The following is a 27,572-nucleotide window of genomic DNA, read 5'->3' as shown; positions in this document are numbered from 1 at the left end:
TCATGTTCTAGAAGGCACCCAGGTCTTCCTACAACTGAAGGAAGTTGTGTCTATTATTTCCCTAACATAATGGGTTTTAAAAGATTTTAAATATAGAATTGCAATTTTATAAAGTAACTGTAATCCATAGAATTCTTTTTGAGCCATGCACAATAGCAATAACAATAGCACTTCAACTTATATACCGCTCCATAGTGTCTTATAGCACTCTCTGAGCAATTTACAATGTCAGCATTTTGCCCCCAACAATCTGGGTCCTCATTTTACCGAACTCGGAAGGATGAAAGCCTTGAATCAACCTTGAGCCTGTCAGGATCAAACTCCTGGCTGTGGAAAGAATCAGCCTGCAATACTGCATTCTAACCATTGCACCACCAGGGCTCATGATGTAGTTTCTATTTTTTGCTGAATAGATACCTTTACAGTGCTAATTTTCATTTCTAGAAACATCTAATGTTCAACTATTAAAATATATTCTCTTCAGTAGGGACCAAAGATTCTGACATTTCAGTTACTGTAAAAACTTATCTACAAGTATTTAGACAGTTTTACTCTTAATGTATTACTGGTATCTAGTAAAACGTCTCTGAATTAGTATTATAAAAACATTTTACTCCTAGATATGTGCTTGAGAAGCATCTCTTTTTACTGGACTTCCTTTATCAGCCCTCTTCTTCTCATCTTCTAGTTTGAACATGATGTTTACATGAAATATAAACTGTCAATGAGACAGAGGACCTTAACAATAAGTACTCTGACACTGTGGGGGAAATAACCCTTATCTGCAGTTTTTCCCAATGATTTAATTTTAGTAATATAGCATAATTACTCATATTTCCTCTCTTTCTGTTACAATCATGCAAATATTTAGTTAGGTCTTTGGTTGCCTCTACAATGTTCCTATTTTGTTTTTGTTTATTTGAAACACAGCAGTAAGTATTTCCTATCAGTTAATATTTTCCCTCTATCTTTTGACATCATGGCATAGAAAAAATATTTTTCTTGCAATATTTCATATATAAGCAAAAATGTTGCTACTGTTTGAAACTATGCAGTCATAGTGCTATTTGAAACCTTAGTTTACTCACTCTGCCATTACACGCCTCACATTGTTTGCATATAAAGATGGATTTTTCTTTTCCTCTTCAGAAGGTATATATACAGGTAGGAACTATACACAGGAAAATAAATTGTAATGCACAGTAATTATCACATTACACAAACACATTATACTGGTGTTTTGAAGATGAAGAAATGTTATGCAAACAAGTATTTAAAATCAGGAATAAAACACCTAACAACCTGAAGCCTGAATAGTTATCATTGAGAAGAAATACCAGCATGACAAATATTAGGTTTTCATTTCCTCTATTAGCATGTTCTAAGAACACATGTAACCCTTCAGAAAGCAAATTACTATTTTTGCTCAAATTATGGCTCTTATCTTTGTATTAAGATTTCCTGTCACTGCAATTATTCCATTTTTCCCATCATTCAAGCCTTTAAACTGGGAAAACTCTTTTTATTTAAAAGAGCACTCAAATGTGAAATGATTTTTTTTCCTGCCTCTGGCTACAGTATAACACTTTAAGATACACACATACAAAAAAAAACACCACATTGTAATAAAACAGGGAAAAAAACCAAAACATTCCCTAAAAGCAAGCCAAAATAATATCATCATGTTTGCAATAGTGGTGAATATCTGTAACTCGGCTGTAGGATAAGGGTAGAGGTTCGTTCTCCAAGCTTGTGGGTTGGTTTCCCAAAATTTTGTTATCAGACTAGTAACATCTTCAGCAGAATTTGGGGATGTCTGTGTTTGTATGTTCTTCTGCTTATAGGGGCTGGCGCTCCACCAACCCCTTTAATCAGTACTTCTCCTACCAATGACCCTCACCTGACGTGACCTCCCCATCACGAGACCCATTGACCACACAAAACAGAACACTGACATTGACAAATGAACCTCCACCCTCAACATTATCATGTATCAAATCCCTGACAAACTAATTTATTTTTGTATATCTAAAGCCAGTAAGAGTTGATACCCCAAGATAAATACAGCATCTAAGAACAAGAGACATCATACAATAAAGACTCAAATCCAATATCAGTTAAACATTTCAGAATATTACTTTGTTATTGCTTAAATTGAACTTAGATTGGAAAGCTTTCAAATCCTTAGTAAGCCTTAGTAAGACCACACCTAGAGTACTGCATCCAGTTTTGGTCACCACATTATAAAAAAGATGTTGAGACTCTAGAAAAAGTACAGAGAAGAGCAACCAGGATGACTGGAGGCTAAAACATACAACGAACGGTTGCAGGAACTGGGCTTGGCTAGTCTAGTGAAGAGAAGGACCAGGGGTGACATGATAGCAGTCTTCCAATATTTGAGGGGCTGCCACAGAGAGGAAGGGGTCAAGCTATTTTCTAAAGCACCTGTAGGCCAGACAAGGAATAATGGATGGAAACTGAACAAGGAGAGATTTAACCTGGAAATAAGGAGAAACTTTCTGACAGTGAGAACAATTAACCAATGGAACAGCTTGCCCTCGGAAGTTGTGGGAGCGCCATCACTTGAGACTTTCAAGAAGAGATTGGACTGCCATTTGTCAGAAATGGCGTAGGGTCTCCCGCTTGGGCAGGGGGTTGGACTAGATGACCTACAAGGTCCCTTCCAACTCTGATTATCTGTTATCTGTTATCCGTTATCAGAGGTGGTATTCAGCAGGTTCTGAAGAACTAGTAGCAGAAATTTTGAGTAGTTCAGAGAACCAGCAAATACCACTTTTCTGACTGGCCCCACCTCTATCTATTCTCTGCCTCCCGAGTCCCAGCTGATTGGCTGGGTCTTCTTTTGTCGCCCTGCACAGGAGAACAGAGCAGGAAAGGTTAGTGGGGTGGGGAGGAAATGGGACTTTACAGTAAACTTCCCCCAGGAGTGGGGAGGGAATAAGGATTTTGCAGTAATCTTCCCCCAGGAGTGGGGTGGGAATGGAGATTTTACAGTATCCTTCCCCTGCCATGCCCACCAAGCCACGCCCACAGAACCAGTAGTAAAAAAAATTTGAATCCCACCACTGTTTCAAACGATAAATTTCATCCAAAATCATCATAATCAAGAAAGCCACTATTTTCACTACTCCTTCTAAGATCTTATTTATAAGCAAAGATGAGAAAATTAGCTGAGCAGTAGTTTTCAAGAGGGCTCCTTTGACAGCGGTCTTAAAAATATTACTTCAGAAAGGTTGGAACAGTCTTTTTTAAAAAAAAGCTATTACAAAACTCATTTCTCCAGCAGCCTTTTCTTGTCAGCCAGAAAGATTATATAAGTATGAAACATTTGCTGGCCTCATTCCTTTAAACACCTTATCCTCCTCCAAATAGTTTATTTATTAGAATTAGCTATGATTGCTTCAGTTGCCTTTCCAATATCTACCCAAAATGTAGAGACGAAGTTGAAGAAATTCAAAGTAATTTCCTTAACAATATTCTTTAAAAATTATAATAGTGATTTTTTTCCTTACTATCTTGGATTCAAAATATAATAGACATCTGAAATAACTCGAGTGAACAATGTTTGCAGATACATTGGAGACACAGAAGAATATCTCCACTACCTTGTTATCAATCTAAATTGTTGCATAAGCTAAGAAATAGCTACACAAAAACAAAAATTGCTAATTTGCTTCAAAATACAATGTAATTTTTTATGAATTAAGTGAAGCACTACAAATATTTAATGCAGAATAATTAACTATTTTAAAAAGTATACTCTAACACACACAATTTTTCTTTAGAAAAATATGCACATTGTAGGGACTGTACTATAATAAAAAAATAAAACAGAACATAAGGATTTTTTCTTTGAGAAAAATCAAAAGCAACTGTTCTTTGTGAGAAAGTTGTATCATGAAATTGCAGTAAAAGAAAGTCAAACAAAGTTCACTACTTTTATATGTTGGTCTTAAGAATTTTAAACAATTCAGGGATAAAAGAATAATTAAAATCCCATTAGTTAAAGGTGTAAGGACAAAATGACATTAATAAAAAAGTTATCTGCAGATAAGACAATAATCTTAGTTACAAATACAGTTTCACCAAGAATATGGTTTAGATTCCATTAGCATGGGAAGTATGTTAATTTATAATATACATGACCATGTTTCAATTTGTTATTTCTTAATGTTATTAATGAAATTACATCCTAAACAGATATTATTAAGAAATTTGTATTGTACTGAATAAGAGTATATTAATAAATAGAGATGTGTTGCTTTATATTTTGATAGAAAAAAATATTTGTTTTGATTTTCATGAAAGGAAATATTCCTCGAAAATAACTCTATTGGATATTGAAGAAGACACATGTCCCAGGAAAGTCCGATAGATGAAAGCTAAATGTTAAATGTAAAGCTTGGCTTAGCTAAAATTATGTTAACTTTATTAAGTAGGAATTCATCCCTGCCAACAAAACTCTTCAGTTGCCTATCCCATCCATAAATCAGCTTCATATCTGATTATTTGGGTTGGTTTAATTACTTCTTTGAAGTTGAATAAAAATACTTATTATACAAAAAAGTCATAAATCTCCATTATTATGTTCTTCTGCACATAAATGCAGAAAGAACATCACTAAAAGTGAGTTGTGGTGTTTTTTTTTAAATTTCTCTCTTCCAATATCAGCAATATCTATGCAGTAAAGTGCAGATTAATTACACTTATTATTATACTTACCTCTATTTCCACAAAATTATGAAACTGACATAAGGTAAGCCACAGAATCGTCAACCTTAGGAATAAAATAGAACAGCATGGATTAAAACTTTAATATCACTTTAAATGTACGCTAATAAGCATTCATTAAAATGAAATTTTGTTGTATTCAGCTCTCAAAAGATAATTATGTATATACACACAGACCCACACAGAAATATCAGTCTAGTTTGAATGTATACATATACATGGCAAAAAAAAAAGAATCTTGCAAATATACATGCTGAATAGCATAAAGAACAATGTTGTTACAGAATTTAGTAGTCCCGCTATTGATACTACAAAATCTCTTTTCAGAGGGGAGCAACAGACCGTGAAGTGGATGTATGGGGTCTCTAACAATACTTCGAGCTCCAAGCACATAGCGCTTATAAGCAGTATCTTGAATAATGGGAAGCAAGCTTCCTATAATCTTCTCAGCTGTCCTTATCACTCTCTGTATGGACCTTCTATCTGAGGCACTGCTGCCTCCAAACCAAACAGTGATGAAGCTTGTCAAAATGCTCTCAATCGTGCCTCTGTAAAAAGTGGCCAGGGCAGAAGGAGAAGATGTGCTCTCCTCATCCGATGCAGGAAATGCATGCACACTTCACTAAAGATGAAAAAAATCTTGTCATTTGACAAGTTCATATACTATGATCAGTTCTGTTGTTAACATTAACATTTTTGAGCTTTTGACACAACTAATGTTCCAATGTTTTTGTCTATTCTTGAAACAAAACTCAGGACCTTTCAAATATATGGGCTCTTTTATATCTCACAATTGGTACATTTTGTGACTCATTATTAGGTTACTTTTTTTCTACCCTAGCAAATGCACCAATCGGCACTGTCACGCACCTAATGCTACTGTTTAGGCCAGGGGTATCAAACTTGATTTCACTGAGGGCCACATCAAGGTTGTGTTTGACCTTGAGGATGATAGGAGGTGTGGCCAGCATGATGACAGTCATGTCAGGGGGTGCCTGTGATGGCCCAAGTGTTCTGCCAGTGAAAACGGGCTCCTGAGCTCTGTTTTCAGCTGCAATGGCTTCCTGCCACCCTCTGCCAGTGAAAACAGAGCTCAGGAGGGCCACACACAGCCCTCGCAAGCTCTATTTTCACTGGCAAAGGCACTGTGGGCTGGTCCTTCGCTGTTTCCAGGGCAGCCTCGTGGGCCAGACCTAAGCACCCCACAGGGCGGATCTGGCTCCCGGACCCTGGTTTAGGCTAATGGTATGTAGGCTAGAGGTGTGTCATGAGCTGGCATGCTAGAGAAACTAACCACATGGTTTAGCATGTGAAAAGTCATGTTGGATTCTGTTCTGTTGGAGAAAAAATTACTACAAATAATTTATTTTGACTGGAATAGACTGCTACTTCAGCTTTGCAGAAAAGTATTCTGATATCTGACTTAGGCAAGCTTGTCTATTCCCCTGCATTCCATTCTAGTATTGTGGTTTCATTTTAGTTCTAAATTAAAAATTAAATTTAAATCTTTAAAAATTCTCCTATTAAAGATAAGAACATCTCTCCTTAAACTCCCTCAACCTTTGTACCATGAACCAGCCTTTAAGGAGAAATCATTTCAGCTGGATGCATGCTAATATTGCTATCTCTGTTATGCTACTTGACAAGCTATATACACTTTAAAGAGAGCCTTTCACACAGAGATGCATAAAGCCCATGTAATAGCTTTGTATTTCAGTCTCAAACAGCATTAGTGACCCTTATTAAAAAATATTATCATAGCCAATTCTAATGAAAACGGTGTGGCAAATAGCAGTTAGTACTGAATATCACCCTCCTCCCCCATTTGCAACATTAGAATAAGAAATGTTCCAAGCTCCCATTTCTTCCTATGGTTGGGATATTTGAAATATTTCAATGTAATATAGCCAGTTCAGGAAATTGGGATACGATTTTCAAGTTGCACTTTTTGCTCTGAGGTTAAAACAAAACACATTTTTCATTTCATACACAATCCTACAGGTATTAACAATGCATCCTATTTGTTTTAAAAGTTGTTTCATAGAGAACATGCCTCAAACAACAACATTAACAAATCCTCAGAATAATCAGATCAGTTTAGGTCGCAATTGTCAGTTTTTATTTTAGAAATATTAAGTGACTGCTATTTACATCTGAGCAAAAACTAATTTGGAGGGTGAATGTCACACTAAATCTTACAGTAATAAATAAGTCAAACAGTATATCACTGACTTACGCTCCTGGACCTTGCCATGTCCATGTAATTGTATCCTACAAACAAAATAATTGTTTTAAATATAGGTGTCACAGCTTCTTGCTGCACTATTATTAACAGGCTTCATCAGAAAAACAGCATCACTTTAACAGTAGATAGATATGATACATTAATCACAATATCATTTCAAAGATTTTGAAAATAATTCATATTTTTGTAATTAGAAATATAAAGCCAGGTGTTAAACTTTACATAAAAATTTTATGTCTTCCACAAGTAACATTTCTATTACTGTATTAGAAATAAAATTTTAATCTACACTCTCAAAAATAAGAATTCAAGGCAGATAAAATAATGAAGCATTACAATGGATATCTATTCCAAGAAATATCGGACACAAGTCTAGGACCCATGGAATGGAAGACCCTCAGAAAATGCCACAGGCAGTAATGGCATGTCAGCATATTATCTAATAGAAAATTGTACTTATTGGATTGATTCTGCAGTCATGGGCTATTTTAATCTGAAGTATTTTTTTCCACCGTGGAAGACTGGCAGCACTAGCATAATATAGGCTACTTCCATCACTGCTACTATGTTCTTATTGGGCCTTCCTTCCCAGGCTGGAATGAATATTTCAAGGAAAAGTCTTTTCATGATATGTAATTGTCCACAACTTAAAGCCAAAATGTTGAATGGGCTAGCAGATGATTAGAGAAGGAAGGGAAGTAAAAAGGAAATTGAGAGATGAGAGTGAAAAATGGACGTCAACAGCAATGAAAGAAAGTGCTCAATAAGAAAATGAAACTGAAGAGTCAGCCAGAGTAATAGAATAAGACACCTTGCCTAGTCCGTTCAAAGGCATTCTACCCTTCTACAATTCTGATTACTACTGGAAACATTCCCCTACCAATTTTTTTCTACTCAGGTTAGAAAAGTGCGAAGAAATTCTGTCCAATTTACAATCCCATTTTTAATTTTGCTCGCTCTATGCTTGATTGCTGTTTTTGGAATATGAAATGAACATCCCTTAATTTGGAGTTTAAAATATCAGCTGTACTTATACCAAAACAATTCTTTCTAACCAGCACAATAAATGTTATCCCCTACCCAATCTGATTTCCCTAAGAAAGACTATTGCTTAGAAAGAAGAGCTAAACTGATATGAACAGGACTTCTGTTCACCCAGCACAGATAAAAACTAAAATTTTGTAACACTTATTTCTTACAAAAGTCCCAATCTTAGAAAGGTTTTTACTTGTTGTTGTAGTGTTCTCCCTTTAGCTGTCTTACAACAATCATTTTTCAGAAATGATTGTGCTTTTATAACATTAGGCAAGTTGAAAACACTTCGCTTTCTCTGTTTACTGTAATATTTCTCTACCTTAGCAACTTTAAGACATGTGGACCAAGTCATAGAATTCCCTAGCCATGAGTAGAAATCTAAATATTTTTAAGTTATCAAGGATGAAAAACACTGGTTAACATTACTTATTTTATAGAGATGTTCAAAGTACTCTTCTTTTTCCATGATCTTCTAGGCTGCTTGACTATATAAGTAGTTATAAGTACATGAAGGTAATTTTCTTCTATAATACAGCTAAACGTTGTGTAGCCAAATGCAAAATTAACTGAGATCTAATTGCTAAGATTATACTCACACTTAATCTATAGTACTACAGGGTTTGCTATTAGTTTGCTTAGATACCATCAAGTGCTATTTTATGTTACTATTATACAAGTTTTATTTAAATCTTATTATAATTAAACTGATCATGTCCAAAAGATTTTAGCTTTCCAGTATTTTTTTAATTTTGCATCATTATTTTTTAAATTTATAGTTACCATTTTCAAATTTTGCAGGCAGAGATTGTTTGTAATGGTATGATTATAAATGAATTATAATTATATAGTTATATAACTATAACTGAAATTGATTAATGACCAAAACTATTACTGTTAACTTTGGAAAATGCCTGATTTGCTCTCTCACACTAAAGAATTAAGCCAGTTCATGCTGTACGAGAGAGTATTTGTCTTGCAACAGAACATTAAAAAAATCAACAGTTATCTAGTATTGGTCCTTTGTTTTTCAAGAAATAAATTTGAGAATATACTTTCAATTCTTAATATTTCCTCTAATAGACAATATTAATTCAGATATTAATATACACAATCAGTACAATACATACCAGCTTGTTTGGATAACGTAAGATCACTGGTTGCACAGGTACTCCAGGGATAAACGCTCCTACAATATTCATGGGATACATATTTAATTACAACAATCTCTCACTGTACGCTATTGCAGCCTTAAAGAAAACTGACTAGATCTAAATTCAAGGAGAACCCACTAAAATCAATGACCATTAAATTAGTTACACCTAACTTAAGTATTGCTGATTCCAGTAACTCTGTTCTAAGCCTGATTAAGCCTGGACTTTGGATTGCGTGAGCAATGGAGTATCTGTGCTAATACTTTAGCAGTGTTTATTTTCTAGACAACATAAACAATTGTCTACGAACAGCAATATTCTCCTGCCAGTATACCGTATTTGCCGGCGTATAAGACGACCCGGCGTATAAGACGACCCCCCACCACCACCGGAAACGCCCTCCAGAAATCCCCAGGGCTGCAGCGGCAGGGCGGAGTGCCAGGGGCCGTGGGAAGAGCAGGAAGGCTGCAGCCTCGGGCGGAGCGAGGCGAGCGGGATGAAGCGGAAGCGACGCAGGGGATCCAGGAAGCCAGAGGCGCCTTCGCTGCGTCCAACAAGCATCCAAAGCCGGCAGTGGATATACCGGCGTATAAGACGACCCCCCCCACTTGGAGGCATGTTTTTCGGGGCAAAAAAGTCGTCTTATACGCCGGCAAATACGGTAATTCCTTGATGCTGATATATGTCTGTGGAGCTTCTCAGTCCCTCAGGTCATGGTTGTTCCAAAGGTGCTTTTTTTTCCTCCAAAAGGCAACTGGACTTTATTTTTTTCTTGAAGACAATTTTTCTTGATGTTGATATATATTTTCCAGAATGAACCGAGCAGGTTCTATTACAATTTTGTTCATTAGAATATACATAGTGTTTTGAGTAAGAAACATTACAAGATGAAACAGGTGGTTCTGCTCTTTTTATACGAGTTTTGAGTTTTAAAGAATTCTGATTTGAGTCTAAAATAAACATTTTGGACTCAAATTAGGGCCATTTCAATCCGATAATACTTCCAGAATGGAATAACCAGATGAAATAACCCATTTTATACTCAACTGAATTTGAAACGTATTGCATATCTTTATATTTGTTTTCCAATGATACATTTTTTTAAAAAAAGGAAAACAAATCTGTTTTATATAGGTTTTCCACATAGATTTTAAGTTTATGGCTTATAAATATTTATGTGAATGTAATTGACATTATTATTGATAATCTCAATGGAACAGATAATAGATGGAAGAAAAATGCATGATAAATCAATTGGAAAATTAGAAAGAAATCACTTGAACAAATCAAGACTGTTTTATGTGTTTTTCAGTTTCTGCAATACAGATATTAACACCATATTTGGAAGATTGCTAGCACCCTTCTAGATATGCATTATTAATATTCCTATTTTGGTTCATCATTTTATATTTCTCTAGAGTTCAGTAATTTACCCATAGGAGTACAAAACTCTTTGAAGTCCTCTGTCAAAGTTCCAACGAAAGAGGACTTAGGGCAGTGGTGGCTAACCTTTTTGGGCTCCCATGTCGAAAATTGCGCTCGTGTGCCAGTACCCCCCCCCCACACCCTGTGCGCATGCACATGAGGCCCTCCGCATGCCATGCATCTCTGCGCATGTGTGTGCGATCCCCCCAACACACCCAGCCCCCCACACCAGATACTTGACAATCAGCTAGCGGGCAGTGCGCGCACATGCGCAATGGAGCTCTTCTGGGCAACCTCTCACATGCCGGCAGAAGTGGCTCTGCATGCCACTTCTGGCACGCATGCCATAGGTTCACCATCATGGACTTAGGATATTTATATAAAGACTTTTACAGTCATCTCTAATTTCATCTGTATATTATCCAGTTATTGAAACTGTTATTGAACTCTGTTAAACCAAACATTTCTCCTTAATTAAGAAGTTTCCAAATTTTAATTTTAGTTTTCTTTTTCTGTCTGTGAGAGCTTTAGGTCATGCCATTGGGGAAGGGACCAGAAATTGGTAGTATTAAGAAAGATTAGTACGATGCAGTTGATTATTGACAATACGCAATAGCAAAAACCTAGATTATACTGTACATTCAAATTCAAATATATCCACATATTTCACAAGTTAAGTAGTCTGAATATTTTTAAGACATTTTTCTTGAATGTTATAACAGTAAATAAACACAAAAGCACATACATCAAGAACAACATTTGCATTTTGCCAGGGAATAGTCATTTTTTTCAAAGTTGTATGAATATTTGAATTGTTTAAACAGGCTAAGCATTTCTGGTCAATTAAATTCTGCAAAGCATAATATTTACATATGTATAAATGTTACAAAAATATTCAGTAGTTACCCCACAAAGGAAGTAAACAGAAAAGGGCATATTTGCTGTAATGTAGGAAGTGAAACTAACCAATAATGAACATTGAACTGCATGTTGAAAAATCCAAAATTATTAAAGGGAAGTTGTACAAAATACTTACCAGGTTTGAATGTAATTAGGCAGGATCGATTAGTACAGGTTCCTTCTGGGAATATCATTATCTTAAAAAAATTAAAATGTCTGGTTAATATTTTTAGGCATCCAGTACATTCTTTTAGGAAACATGTTTCAAATGCAGAATTTAGTCTTCAATTTGCTACTCGAGGCACTTGTAAAGGGAAAGAAAGTAGTAATCTCTGAAAGAATTAATGAAGTCTAGTGTCCATATAAGCACTCTCATTTTGGCCTTTTTGTAAAAGGCAGGAAGTACAATGAAATGTTTTCTCTCCATACACCCATTCCTTCTTATCTAAGAAGATAGCGCTTTACTGCTTAAGAAAAAATGCACTGTGAAAGCAGCCACAAATCTATCTCCTTAGAGTTTAGAGCCCATGTTTGGAATTCCTGAAACTGCTTCCAATTCAGGGAGCTCACTTCCAGGAATGGCCAAACCACCCTTGCAATTTGTGGTAATAAGTTGGGGACTATCTGTATTAAATTGGAGAATTGGAGAATGCTGAGAAAAAGGGAACACAATGATCACTATATCTATAAAAATGCTAAATTGCTTGGTTCAATTCAGAGAAAATGGCAGTTGATTAAGAGACATAATTGTATGAATCAGTAAGGAAATTCTCAGGGAAAGAATACTCATATTTTCTAAGTTCACTTTACTCAGAATTGAGTAACTGCTGAGACTTTTCCCTTCTGAAGCACACAATTATTGCTCTAAAATCATTCAAATGTTCCCTATGTTTCTGTTCATAGGAGTCTATTTTTTGTTTTCAGAACTTACTCATTTCTTTATTTTTAGTGGACTCCAATTTAACAATCCTATTATTTTAAAGACCTTCAACTCTTTTAATGGATTTCTACTCTTTTATTTCAGCATATCATCCTAGAAACTCTACCAATGACAATGCTTTTCTGTTCAGCACCATGCTGGATACTTGGTTTTTTTGCTCTATTTTCTTCCTCTTTCTTTTCTAAAAAGAAAAAAAAAAGTACCCAGCACAAAATCCTCTCAATTAAAGCCTATACCTGACCACACCAACTGGATACTCCACATTCTTTTTCTTCTCCAATAAAAAGCAAAATAAACATATGCTAATTAAGTCCCTTAAAATGGTTCCTACTAGATTCTTTCCTTTCCCTTTCTTATAAAATAGCCACACAGTAAAAAAAGTCCTCCTCCTCAGCAACTCTCCTCTGAGTGCTTATGTTGTGTACTCTGAAGACTGCTGTGGCTGTCATCCACTTAAGGCAATAACATGAAGAAGAAAATGTGGTTGGGGATGATACATAGAGCCGAAAGTAGCGTGAGAAGAGAAGGCCAAGCACAAGTCCCACAATGTACTGGGAAACATCTAGGAAAGAAGAAGGCTGAGTGAAGATGAAGAGAATCTGACGAAGGTACAGGACTGTAACTCAGACTTCCTGGTCAGCTCAATATGCCCGGCACACATGTTCTTTGCTCATCTGCCTGTGGGGATTTTTTTTCCTGTTTTGCTAATCCTAGATTAGTAGATGAGCACAATTCCTAAGCCAAGGAGGCAGCTGCGTAAAAATACAGGTTTTAAAATAAAAAGATCATTCATCTCTCACAACTACGTGTATGCATATTGAAAAAATAACCGAAAGTTCCACAATTGCTCAAGAAAAGAAAAAAAAAGCTCAAATGTTCTACCATAACCTAAAAACTCTCTCACCACTATGTGTATTGTACTAAATTGAAATTCCGATCACTGTAAATAGTAAAATGAACAACCACCACTAAGGCAGGACATAAAAATATATAAATTTTAGAGAAACAATGATAGAAGTTTTATAGATAGTGAAATATGTGGTAATAGGAAGAGAAAGAACAAGGAAGTGTGAAAAGCCAAACCACAAGGATCATCTATCGGTCACAAACTCATATTTGTGACATCCAGCCATCCTAGCCTAGCAACAGGGGAGGGGGAAAGCTGTGTTTCAAGTAACCAATGAATGACTGAAAAGTTATATTTCTGTGTTTTGCCCCTTCTGAAGAAGTATACAGGCATGTGCTGTTCTATAAGAAATTTGTTCAGAAGTCACTCTCACTAAAATACTCTGAACCTGTTTGCGCAAATAAAACCAACTTATTTTTGGATTCCAAGGTCTGAGTCTCGTAATTTCCTGCAACACCATAGAAGAGAGAACCACGATTCTCAAGCTCTCTGATATCTATTAAACAAAAGAACTAGAATGCTAATGAATCACAAATTTCATTCAAATGAATTATCATTTTTTTCAAATTTATTATTATAGCATAATAAATCTATATGAAATCAGAACTATAAACAAAAAAAAAAAAATCTTTGCCTGCCAGAATTCAGAGAAGATGGCTTCGCATCCTCCTTCATAAACATTCACGGGCAAATCACCCATGTTTAGAAATAGCAATATGGACTAAATATTCCTAAGTATTATTTTAAAAGGCAATTTTTCTGTTCTTATAGGAAGGTTTACCACTTTAAATCAAGTTATGTATAAGAGAGAAGTAAGAAAATGCTAATTCAACAAGGCAATGAAAAATTCTGAATTCAAACTGAAATTTGTCTTAACCACTGTTGGGATTCCAAGTGGTGATGACAATTATGTTGAACAAGCAAGAAATACAATTAAATTAAGATGCTTTATCAATACCTGTGGCCATTTGCCATTAGACTGAGCACGCCGTCTTATTTCCTCAACAGTTTTTCTGCGGGAATCCTGATCCGATCGAGATACAAATACAGGTCGAATATATTTAATTAAAGCTAGAAAGAAACACAAAAAGATCAACATTCCCAAGTTTGTTCCTTTGGTATTGTTTAAGTTATATAAAATGTATCAAAAGTAGAAGCAAATAAAATATAATTGATAAATACATTCTAGAAAAAAGGACAAAATCTTTTATACTTTGAAAAAAGGACAAAATCTTTTATACTTTGATAACAAGAACCACTTGTAGCCTGTTGAGTGCTACAATAGTACCAATACATTAAAAATAAACTAAAATAAACTAGTTAGTTATTACTCTGCGTATTAAACCCTTAAATTGAAAGCACTTTTTAAAATCCAATTTTACATACCCATTGTGTCTTTCTTTCTTTTTGAAATTACCTTACTGAACTGAGTACAATCTGAAGCTTCAAACACTTGAGACAATTACTTGTTCTAGATGAGATGAAAACCTAACTAAAAAACCAAAGCATAGCAGCCTAAGGAAAAATGTATAAATGCAATGCCATGCAATTTTAAAATTATGTTATTTTGGTTTGTGACTGCTGTTATATCATATTTATGTTTATGACTTACATTGGAGTTATTAAGTGGCTCCAGCTTAGAGCTGCCAGAGTCCTAGGCAAACAGGTCATACTAACTGCATTCTTTTTGATGTATTCCCTATTGTGTATCTGCTTATTCGCTGGTAATCTCTTTTTCTCCAATTAATGACAACGAAAATTATTAATTCTTCCTAATTATCCAAGCACTGGGATGAGCATTCCCAAGGTTGGAGGGAAAAAACCTGTAAGATTTGCCCTTTTACTCAACTTCCTTATGAGTCGGGTTACAGAAACCTTCCCTGCTATTTAGGCTCATCCATTTGTTTTGGGCCATATCCTTCTAATATTGTAAAGGAAAGGAAAATCATAGTAAAATCATAAGCTTAATCATGGCCACATGATTTTTCATTTAGCGACTGAGTTGCCAGTCCCAATTGTAGTTGCTAAATGAGAACTACCTGTATCCACAGAATTATCAGGAATCAAATAAGTCAGGTTTTACTTATGTACACACTGCTTCTTTTCCTCTCCTCATCCTCCCTATTGCCTATGAAATATATTCTCAAATTTACATATCATACACTATGACTCATTTGCTAGACTATTTAATTATACTTATTTATAACATCATGGATCTGCATGGTATTGTGTTACTTGTGAAGCAAAAGAAAAAAAGTTGTCTAGGAAAGTTTCCTGTGCTTTCAAGAGAAGGGTAGGAAAGCAGGCAATAGATTTTCTGAAAAAGGGTGAAAAAGGTGAAAAAGGTGAAAAAGTAGCAGGGGTGTCAAACTGGCGGCCCGCAGGCCAGATGTCATGTGCAGGCCACCCCCACCCCACGAAGGGAAAAACCATTATGATACATTACATGACATGGCAAGTTTGACACCTGTGAGCTAGAAGAATAAGGAAGGATGGTTGCCACCTGTAAACTAGAATAAGGAAGGTCTTTCACCTGAAGCTCACCTTAAAATGTTGTTTACAAGAATAGAATTGAAAAACTTCTTAGATGCCATCTTTAGAATACAGAGATAAGGAAATGCAAGAGTCTTGGTGGGTTGATAATATTGTAGGTTATTTTTCAAAACAGAAATCTCAGCTTAAAAATAGGACTGGGCTACATCTCATCACATTTCAAACTTCCTATCGTCTTTGTTTAGGATGCAAATTGACTTTCCTTATCTGCTTCTCTCAGGTAAGTAATCCAGAGCTACTTGCTCAGCAGATACCTTTTCCAACTGATTGCTTGTAGCATTACTATTGCTACAGTTCGGCTAAAGAACTGAGTCCAAGACAGAATTTCTATTGTCAAATGTATTCCAAAAATGCTAGCAAAAAATCCCCCCAAAACATTTATTTTTGTATCAGTTTCCTTCTCTTCCAGATATTCCTCACCCATGCCAACACATGAATGTCAATGTGTTGCCAATAACTTTCCTCAATTTAGTTAAACATGTTAAAGCTTTTGGAGTCAGTTAAGGTATTATTAAGAAATGAAATTCCATTGGTGTCTTAAGAATGCTTTTTAAATTATCCTTTATATTTACAGAGGCTTAGGCAGGAACCTAATTTTGAGAAGAAAAAAAAACCAATAAAAATATATTTTCCATTTCCACAATAGGTAAATAAGTAATTTGCCTATTGCGGAAATAGAAAATGGGGCTCAGCAATATTCAGCAAGCTTTTGGGGGCAGCTATCTTAACAATTTTTAGAGTTCACCATGAGCAATGTGTAACAATTGCCTTTCTGATAATTTGATTCCAGTTGTAACTACAAATGTTGCAAGCAAGCTACCTGAAAGAAAATTACATAGCAATTTTAAATTAAGAAGTGTAGTTGACTCCTTTGTTTATGGAATCACTTAAACACGCCAACAACTGTCATTAACCGAAGTAATTATCTGAATTCACAATCTAAGACAAACATTGATTAAGAAACAAACAGAAAACATACACACATTCAACAAAATACCTTTTAACTAATATACTACTAACTGGAAAATCTCTTACAGGTAACCTGGATTCCATGTGGCTCATTGGAAAAGATAGTAAGCCAAATGCTGTCAAACAATTTTTGTCCAGGAAGGGCAAGAACATTCCGATGCCAATTAAAAGCTTTTTCCTATAGATGCCTTTGTGGTCTAAGGTAAGGCAAGGGAACTTCTGCAAAAAAAGCTATGTTGAAAGCCTAGAATAGAAATAATTCATGCAAAAAATATGGATCATTATATGTGGTTATTGTAGAAGGTATGGATGATAATTATGGATTACCACTGATTCCAAGATCTCTCTGCAACCATATGTTTTCAACTTTATCTGAAACAAATCTTTGGTCTGAATCAACAGATGCTCCTTTATGAGATATATTTTCTCCCATCTGATTGCCATATTAGTGGTGGCATTCTACTGGTTCGGCCCGGTTCTGCCGAACCAATAGTGGTGATGAGCAGCAGAGACCGAACCGGTTCTCTCTGCCACGCTGCTGTTGGGCCCACCCACCCGCCCGGCCTCCCATACTCACCTCTGAATTTGAAGTGCAGCTTTGCGCTGCACATCAGAGTGCTGCGCGGCAGCTGCTGAAGCGACCGGGAGAGTGCAGGCTTGCAGGAGGTGAGTTGGAAAACCTCTGTGCCTGTGCAAATGCCTCTGCGCCTGCACAAAGTGCGCGTTTGGCACACACATGCAGATGCGCAAAGTGTGCCCACCAAGCCACACCCACTGAACCGGTGGTAAAAATATTTGAATTCCACCACTGTGCCATATAGTAGGCAAGCTAAGGTAAAAACTGAAATAATTATGGAATTCCCTGCATGAACTCCTAAGGCTTGCTGAAGTACTATAACCTTCAGTCAGTAGAGATGTTTACCATCTCATGAAGCCAAGTGCACTCTAGGAAAACCATAAAAACGAAGTATATAGGTATAAATTGAAGTTGTCTAGAGAGGACTATTTTTCCTAGCCTTAGTATTAAGCATGGCACCATTTGCAGTTTAAAGTATTACAGTTTCATCAAGAACTGGTGCAATAATATACAATCCTGTGAAAAAATAAGAATTGAAATGTTTTGACTTTATCAATGTAGAGATATTTGATATTTGAACAATACTGATAAAGGGGATGTAACTTATCATGCACTACTTACATTTTGTAACACATTGTGTACGTTAACATAACTCAAATTTCACATGTGAAAAGAGTAAGCACACAACTGTATTTATTACCTCAAATATTTAAGATTAAAATCAGGTGCACAAGATCAGGTGCAAATGATTAGAAAATCATCACACAGGATCTAGTAGGAATCTGTATAATTAAAACCTCAGATATTTAGTTTGATTTGCTCTGTTTTGAAGTATGTGGTATCACAGTACTTATCTCTAAAGAGCCCTCTGAGGTCTGAGGAGATGATAGATGCCTATATGTCTGAAAAGGAATTTAAAAGAGGTTGCCAAACAATTCAACATCAGTTATTCTACTGTTCTTTACATCTACAAGTGGAGAACATTTTAAACAATTGCCAACTTGCTCAGCCTGGGAAAAGGAATATACAAGGTGCTGAATGAGGTTGCTAACTCAAATTTTATTATGTGACTTTCCATACTAGTCTTGCTACTGCTGATATCTAAGTACGTGAGTGTACCATAAGAAAGAAGCTTCATACATTAGATCTTACATGGGAGCTGTGCCAAATGGAAACATTTGCTGCCCAGAAGGAACATCAGAACAAGACAAATGTTTACTCACGAACACCTAGACAAACTTTTGGAATAAAATGAACTGAATAAATAAGACAAACATAAAGAGTTATTTGTCCATAATACTAAAGACTTGTTTGTAGAAAACTAAAGACAGCATGTCACTAGAAGAACCTAACACCAACTATAATGCATACTGGTGGCAATGTTATGGTTTCAGGCTGCTTTGCTGCATCAAGGGCTGAGCAACTCACTTAACATAGGATCTAGTATGAATTCTTCATAGTATTAGAGGATGCTTGAAAATAATATGAAACAATCTGTCAGAAGGCTGAAGCACAACCGAAAATGTATCTTGCAATATTGCAATGACCTGAAGCATTCCAGTAAATTCATCAAGAGATGAATCATCAAAAGATGGTTGCAAACAAATAAAAGGAAATGGAAGGTAATGAAAAGGCCAAATCAAAACCCAGATCTAAATTTCATTGATATGAAGGGATTTGAAAGTGATTTGAAACAGGCTTTGTAAGAAACCCCTCAGACAAAAGTTCTTCATGGAAGAGTGGGAAAATTTCCCCAGCTGATGTCAAAGATTGATAGACAGCGATGCCTAACATGATGTTGTTTCTGCCAAAAGGAATATATAGATATTAGAACTTTTTGTATAGAAGGACATGGCATATACCATATACAGTATTAATTTTTGTTGAACAAATGATTGCAAAGTCATTTTTCAGAACTTTTCTATTCAGTTTTATCACCTTTATTTTTATATACTGTTTGAAATGACAAAATGTTGTATCCAAATATGTTTAAACAGAAAAAGTAGTTTACATGGGGTATATTTACTTTGTCACTTAACTGTAGTTAAAAGAGATCTTGGAATCAATGGTAATCCATAAAATATTATAAGTAACTTCAACAAATGCTGTATAATTGAACCATATTTTTCAGTAGTTTTTTCAGCCCTATGGCATTCTAAACCTACTTGAGTAGAATCGTGGTCCTTGAAGTGATTTGATAATGCAGTCTTTGCTTGATTAATAATACATATCCCAACATTTTGAAGCTGGAAACTAAGAGGCTAGTTGATAGATTCTCAAAATCCAAATATGACCCTGTGAGAATGACTCATATAGCAACGTATTAAAAATATGAAGCATTTTGCAGGAGGGCCCAAAGATTTTCTTTAAAATTCTGTTCTTTACATTCAACAGGTAATCAATTTGTTGGTATTATATTTAGAAGTTTTTTAGTTTCCAAAACTAAGTGCAATCAATCATCTGAATATTACTTGAAAGATAGTATTTCTACTTACTTCCCCACACAGGAATATCTTTGCTTTCAGCTTTCATAACAATGGAAGCCATAGTCATTGTCACTGGTATTGCATCAAAATACGATGAATGTGGAGCCAGGGTCAGAATTGCTGCTTCAGTGGGCAATGCTTGTCTGCCCTTCACATTTATCCAATGAAATCCACCAGCAAGCCACATTGTCCTCATAATTGCCTTCAGCATGATATCAACAATTCTGAAAACAAGTGGATACAACAGATGCAAAAGCAACCTTGTTATTTTAAAATAACATGCTAAGCCTTCCTAGTTGACCAAATTTTTTAAATATATCAAAAAACATAAAGGTCTTGTTTCTTGAGAATGTTTTTTAATTTTAAAGCATCATGCAGTTATGTCAGATAATTAAAAAATACTTAAACAGTAAAAGGTGACCTATATGCCCAGTGATTCCTCTGACTGATTTTATTATATATATTTCCAAAGGCAGATGGTTACAGTAGATCACGATAAAATAAAAATTACTACCACTTAAGGTAAATTGATGGTATGTAAATTTGGGGACCAACAACCATGCTTGGCATTTAAGTAGCATGCCAAGGCATCCAGTTGAAAAAAATAAAGGTCAGGTCACAGAAATGGGTGGAGTTATGACAAAACAACTGATTTAAATTCAATGAAAATTAAGTTAAAATCTTATTACCTGTGTTCAAAATTTGGTGGCCTTGTAGCAGAAAGTTCCACTGTCCTAATATTTTCTCCCAAAATATGCTGATTTGGGGATAGTTTACTGCTTTTTAGAAATGATTATTCCAGAAGAGGAATAGTTCTAAAGTTTTTAGGACTACAGGCAGTCTTAAGTTATTCAGACTGCCATAAATAACTGTTAAATCAATCCTGCTTTCCTCTGATTTTATTATTCACGTTACCACCTCCTTATCTACATTTCTAGAAAACATAATCAAGTCTCCTCCGCATCTGAACAAAATGACTGGAAGAGTCAGGAAAATAAAAAAGCCAAGTTTCACAATTTAGATCAGCTTTATGAAGGCCATTAAATAAGAAGTGAATGCATTTGAGCCTCTCCCAGTCAGTATCCATCATAGATGTTCAATCAAAACAGGCCAAATGTATCCATTCTATGATATAAATTATATTACTATGGAACCTCTTTCTTAATTTGTCAGCTGAAACAACAATATTGTTGAGTTCCTTCCTTCTCAAAGCAAAACTTTCATGAAAGAAAAAAGAGAAGTTACATTTTTATGCAAAAGGTGCTTGGCCACAAAGCATTCTCTAAAGGTGAAGGAGTGGGCATCTCTACTTTAAAATATATTTCAATGTGCATATGTCAGAACGAGGCGTTTGAACCTCTTTTTCTTTTAAGATAATATGATGAAACACTCGGCCAACAGAAGGCTATTTTCTACATTATTTCTCATATGACTAAATGTGAAAAGTATGAATGAGGAGAGGCTAAATTGCTCAGCAACTCTTAGATTTTGATCCAATCAGATGTACCCTATGTTAATCCTGCTATTAACATTGCATAGCAGAGCACACACAGAAATACTTCCAGAAACAGAAGCTCTCAAGAGCTTATCAACATTTTCAGCAACTCATCTTCAAGTTTAAAAAGAAAAGTAATACATACCAATGCAATTTAAGTAATTGAGGAAGATTCTACACTGAAAAATAAGTAGTATTGTAGGATGAAGCTATTCACTGTAAGCAAACTCTGCTGCCTGATTTATGTACTGAAAATCACCATTCGGAAGGGGGAAAATCTTTAGCACACAATCTGAGAAACACCGATATTGAACCATGAAAACTTTTGCATTTTATGTGAAATTATTACTCCAGAAGCAATATTTTAGAGCATAGCATAGTACAGTTATTCCAGCATTATGTCTTTAAGCAATTATCTGAGACAAGTTAAGAAAGAAGAGTGGGCACCCAAGAACATTCTGTGAATTGAATTCTTACCATATTTTTTACACACACACACACACACGTGTGTATGCATGCATGCAAATTATAATGCCTTATTATGGAAGTATACTTTCTCTGCAGCAAATTCATTTTAGCATCATAACAAAAATATTTGGAGGCTGGAGGCCACAATTCAGTTTCTCATGTATCATGCGGGCTACATAACTTCATGCTTTGGGAAATAAACCTCTCCCAACCTGACCCTAATGCTAGTTCCATTGAAATAACATCACTGGAAATAATAATTGCCATATTCTGGGGCCAAGCTACTGGGAGGGTGAATAAGTGGGGTCCTGGGAAGCTGAATGGCCCCCACTTTGCTCATTGGTATCTTATACCATACCAGTTGAGATATGGCAAGGGATACTGGCAAGTATAACGGACATTAACAACTTACTTTCGCCACCACGATAGAGGCTTTTCTAGGTGTTTTTCAGCAGATCCTATTGAGGCAATGAAGGCAAAAGGCCAAGCCAGCAACATCATAAACGCAGCAAAAAACAGCCGGATGGGGAACAGAGTCAAGGTCATGAAGAGTATCTGCAAAATTAAAAGGATTCATTTAAAAGGATTTGATTTGGACACAAGCCAAACAATATTTGATTGATGAGCACATAAAACAATTAACAAACATTTCTCTCTCTCTGATAATGAATTAATTTCTGCTGCTTTAATTTGTGGTTCTAAAGCTTCATTTTGTACAGGTGGGAAAATGTTAAAGTGACTAAAATGGGCAAAAAATTATTTACAATTCTAGACAAATCCCCAGTGATTGTTGAATGAAAATCTTTCATATTCTTATAATTTAATTAGCATGGAATAGCATTTATAATTAAACACTGAGTTGGAATAGTTAGATATTTTCTATATTTGTTTAAAATCTAAATTTTGCATAGCACTTTAAAGTAAAATTGGTTGCAGAAATTGATTAACAAAGATATGCAACAGCTTTGCATATCCCATATAGCTTTCACAGCACAGATAACTATAATTGTTTTATCTAGGCCCAAACCTCATCATCCATGAATTGTCTATTTTGGCAATGGCAAAGCACCCCTAAACTGCTATGTTGAAATCTAGTATCAGCAGTGGCACATTTCACACTAATTTTATGAAAGAACACCCATTTGGTCCTAAACCCTCCTCTTCCAGGTTTCAAAAGGAGGGGGAGGCTTAAACACATCTTTAACTCCTGACATGTCAAATTTGGAAAAGTCTCATGGCTATAATACTACAGCTGAATATTAAGTGAAACATATTGTTTTTATAAGAACTGAACCATGGGAAACCATAAACTTTCATCCTGTTCTCAAAATTTCTCTAAATTAGTTCCAATGTATCAGAACCTGTGTCCTGCTTTGCAAGTGAACTCATAGCAAAGGGATGTATACATCATCTCAACTGTCCAAGTCTTTGCTTCATTTTTTTATTCTGATCTTCTACCAAGAAACTCAGAAGAACCACAATGAGTATTACTTAATAGCTCACATATTTCATTTATTTCAATGTCTTCTATCAGTATCAAATGCAATTTTGATCTAATTTGCAACAAATTTCTCTTCATTTTAATGTAAAGAAAGCATTTTTTGCAATCAAAGCTGTAATTTATTATATTTTTATTTATTTATTTTTTTGATATTTTTGGAAAGGAATTGGTTTTAGTAGAAAATACCATTACAATAATTGATAATTGAACAGATATTAGTTTAAATATGAATACTCTAATTTATTTTTTTTATATTGCAGAAAATATTCTAATCATTTTCACCATGCAGATAAACAGATATATAAGATTAGGTTCTCATTACAAATGATAATGTAGCATTTTGAAGTAAGTCTGAGTGGCAGACAGAAAATCAGAAAAATACAATTATATTAAAATATCTTTCATTCAAGTATTTTTCATTCTGAGGCACCAATGATGTCTATCTAATATATATTGTATGGAGAGCTACCTTTAAAACTACTCATATTCTACCTAAATATTAGCATCTAATGCTATTATATAATCATTTCTGAGCCAAATCAAAGCCTTCTGGATTGCTCAAAAAGATTCTACTCAAAGCTGGAACTAGAAGACAAGAGATATCAAAGACTATTTTCAAATCCCCATGAAAAGAAAATTTGCTTGAATCTGACAGTATTAGCTCAAACAAAAAGGTGTAGCTTTCTGATTAATAAACAAAATTTTACTCCTAAGAATTTCATTCACCCTTCCTCTTTTAATTCTTCCATGACCAACACTTTCTTCTTTATTTCTTCTTTTAGTTATTAATCATAAAAATTTTCTGCTGGATGAAAAAATGGCTGGCAGGGCATTTTTATACTTAATATTCAAAGAGATTCCCCACATACAAACTTAATATAGTGATTCTTCAAAATATATCCACATTTTATATGGATATACTATGCACACCCATGCATATATACACTGTTTCCACCTATGCTATTGGATACTAGTGAAAGAGCACTGTCTGAATTCACATATCATAGCACAGTGATGGCTAACCTTTTGCACATTGTGTGCCAAAAGTGTGCTTGTGTGCACGTGCTCGTGTGCCTGCACCCATGATGCAATGTGCCTGTGATTCTCCTTGCCCCCTCTGCACACGCACGCCCCCCCATACCGCACACCTCTGCGCATGCACACACCCCTCCCGCACGCTGCATGTTTCTGCACATGTGCCCATGTCTCTCACATGTGCCCATGTCTCCCACGCATGCGTCTCCCCCGCGCATGCGCGGCAGACATCTGGCAATCAGCTGGCTGGTGAGGGGGCACAAGTGCAGTGGGGCTCTTCCAGGTGACCTCTCATGTGCTGGCAGAAGTGGCTCTAAATGCCACTTCCAGCACGTGTGCCATAGGTTCGCCATCATGGTCATAGAATATTATGTGGTGGGGCCTAAGAAGTTGGCTTTTGGTGTTGAAGAATCTGCCCTCTGAAACACTTATCTCCCCTTTCCCCAGAATCTGGCTTTTCATAAAGCTGTAGGGTTCTTGTTGCTCTCTGAGTTTGGTTGTTTTCTTGCAGATGTTACCAAACTCGGTAAGATCATCATTTGCCCTCATTTTATATACTAGTGTTGCCCTGTCAGTGTTAGTGGATGTGGTTTAGGTGGTTCCTTGATAAAGGTCTTTTTTACTGTTAGCTTTTTTGTCTGAGTCAATGGTTCTTTCACTGGGGTATTATTTATTTCTTGATTGTTAGTATAATGTTAATCTTGGGGGGGGGGGGTTTAATCTTTGCTCACCTGAGTGTTAATTGTGGGTGAAGAATTTGCTCTTTTTTTCTTTTTGGCTTTTTGATTGTCTCTTTTAAATGGTATGTAGATGTTGTTTATCTCTATGTGTCTGCTGATGGCTAGTTTGTCTGAGTGACAGGTTTCCAGGAATTCTCTAGTATTTTTGGACTTGCTTAGTCTAGGATATTCAAAGTCTGTCCATGTGTTGTGCAATTATAGTTTTTTCATCATGTCTGCTGATTGATAGCTGGTGTTCATGGATGCGTTCTGCTAATTTTCTGGCTGTTTGTCCTACATAGTGGCTGTTACAGTCCTTTCACTGTATGCTGTAGAAAGATGACTATTTTTTTTTCTTATGGGACTGCTGGGTCTTTTGGTCTACTTAGGATGTTTCGGAGGACTTTAGTTTGTTTGTATGCCTGGTGAGGCCAGGTAGTTCTAATGATGGTTTCTGAAATGTTTTTGTGGCAGTGTTATGCTTTCACAGCTTGTGTAGGTTGTGCTATATTGGGTTGAGTCAGGCACTTTTTTTTTATAAAAGTTGTGTGGGTATTCATTTTTTTTTTTTTTTTGCAAGACGTTGTATAGATGATCTGTTTCCTTTTTCTGATGTTCTGCAATGTTCTCCTAAAGCCTTAAAGCATGCAGGGTTGGGAGATCAATGAGACCTGTGAAATGCAAGTTATTGTAGTGACTTAGTCCTCAGTTGCCAATTATTGTGGGAAACTTTTATTGAGCTTTAATTTCTATGCTAGGTGTCCCCCTCCAGGGACTGTTGTGAGATGGAAACCATATACCTTGTTTGAATAAATATATAAATACCAAATATACTGTATCCCAGATTTTCAGTTTAAGAGGCATATGCAATTTGATTTTTATCAATTCAGTTTAAAGAGCATTATCATGAATCATCTTATATTTCAAGCAGAAATTCACAATTCACAGAATTGAAATTCACAGAAATTCACAATTCACAGAAAATTTGATAACCACCTTACTATTGTAGATGGATTTCTAGAGATTAATATCATTTGTTGCTAATCCAAAGTAACTTAAAACAACAAATAGTTAATATTGTGATCTTAGCATGTAACTATTAGCTAAAACTACCAGACAACACCGAAGATACTAAAAAAATCTGACTGAATATTTGTTTGCTATACTTTTATTAACTAAAGCTACCAAAAAGTACTGTAATTGTATGTGTGATCATTAGCTTGAAGTTATCATACTGAAAATGAGAATATAGGAGGGAAAAAGAACCAATCTGAAAATACGTTTTAAACCATGTCTGTCAGAATGGAATAATACAGTCTGTTGATATAATTGTTAGTGTGTAAGAAGTTTGTGTTCCAATAGATTCTGCAAAGCTCAAGCATTGCAAACAATGAGAAACCATGAGATCACAAGCATAGCTGAGAAATGATATGCTGTCCTGAAGGTTTTGTGTCCTACTACCTTTTTATAGAAAGTTAAAATTAGAACTGAATGTTTAATTTCAAGACTGAAAAAATGAGTGAGGGTAGAGGGAGAAATAAATTCATGAAAAAGGCAGATGAGATAATAATAGGTATCTTTCAGCTTTGACATAATCTATTATCCACATTGTCCTGGTCATAAGGTTCACAGAGATCCGTAACTCAAAAGATAGTTGCCATTATACTGTATTGTTTTCTCTAGATAACAATTTTATCCTTTCTTATAAAGCCAGCCCTTGAATTAGAAGAGTTCAAAGGGATTTGGGGATGGCATGCATGTGTTTTGATTAAAATCAAGGGATGCAAGAAAAGTTGTAGATTTCATTGTTGCACCCTATGATTCTTATTCATTGGCAAAGAGCTCAGCCATTTTTTTTCAAATAGCAGATCGATAACAACAGGGATTCTTCCACAGTCAAATACCAGAGCCTATGGCGGGCAGCTTTCAACATAGAAAAAAGGAAGAAAAAATCTTTTGCCATGACATGGATATAAAATTCTGATTTAATCTGGATTTTGTTTAATAACACAGATACTGTTTATGGGCTTTTTGCCATATTGGTTGAGGAAAAATTCATTCTTTTCACATCAGCAGAGCGGTTCTTAGATATCATAATCGCTATGCTATTCTGGAATGGTAAGACACTAGCAGATGCTAAGTACTAGCTGTTAAGAATAATTTTTATTCACTGTTTAGTAAACAGACCACTACCTACACTTTAACCTTGAGTTCACAATTCAAAACCTTGAATTCAAATTGAAAGTTTATTCATAAATCTATTAGATTTTCAGTGATATCAGGACTGGTGTTACCTAATAAACAGGTATTTTTAAAGTGTAATAGAAACAAGTCAAATTTTGGATTATCTTTGATGGTAACTAAGTCCCTAGAGAGATCTAGTTTGGTGTAGTGATTAGGGCATCAGGCTAGAA

The 27,572-nt window shown here is 35.4% G+C and overlaps 1 protein-coding gene across 1 annotated transcript in view; it reads right to left on the bottom strand.

Moving 5' to 3' along the window:
• Positions 1-27,572, bottom strand: part of LPCAT1 (lysophosphatidylcholine acyltransferase 1) — a 44,375-nt gene that overhangs the window by 9,614 nt on the left and 7,189 nt on the right. Inside the window, exons 2-9 of the mRNA XM_026672505.2 lie at positions 22,316-22,458; positions 19,950-20,164; positions 14,314-14,426; positions 11,645-11,705; positions 9,160-9,218; positions 6,989-7,023; positions 4,744-4,798; positions 1,089-1,171 (exon numbers count right to left, since the gene is read on the bottom strand). Of these exons, the coding sequence (XP_026528290.1) occupies positions 1,089-1,171; positions 4,744-4,798; positions 6,989-7,023; positions 9,160-9,218; positions 11,645-11,705; positions 14,314-14,426; positions 19,950-20,164; positions 22,316-22,458 (764 nt within the window). The remainder of the gene's footprint in view (positions 1-1,088; positions 1,172-4,743; positions 4,799-6,988; positions 7,024-9,159; positions 9,219-11,644; positions 11,706-14,313; positions 14,427-19,949; positions 20,165-22,315; positions 22,459-27,572) is intronic.

Source organism: Notechis scutatus, chromosome 3, assembly GCF_049901735.1.
Source record: "Notechis scutatus isolate UNSWTSFEM ecotype Mainland chromosome 3, rNotScu1.2, whole genome shotgun sequence".
NCBI lineage: Eukaryota > Metazoa > Chordata > Lepidosauria > Squamata > Elapidae > Notechis > Notechis scutatus.
This window is presented reverse-complemented; position numbering and strand designations above follow the sequence as displayed.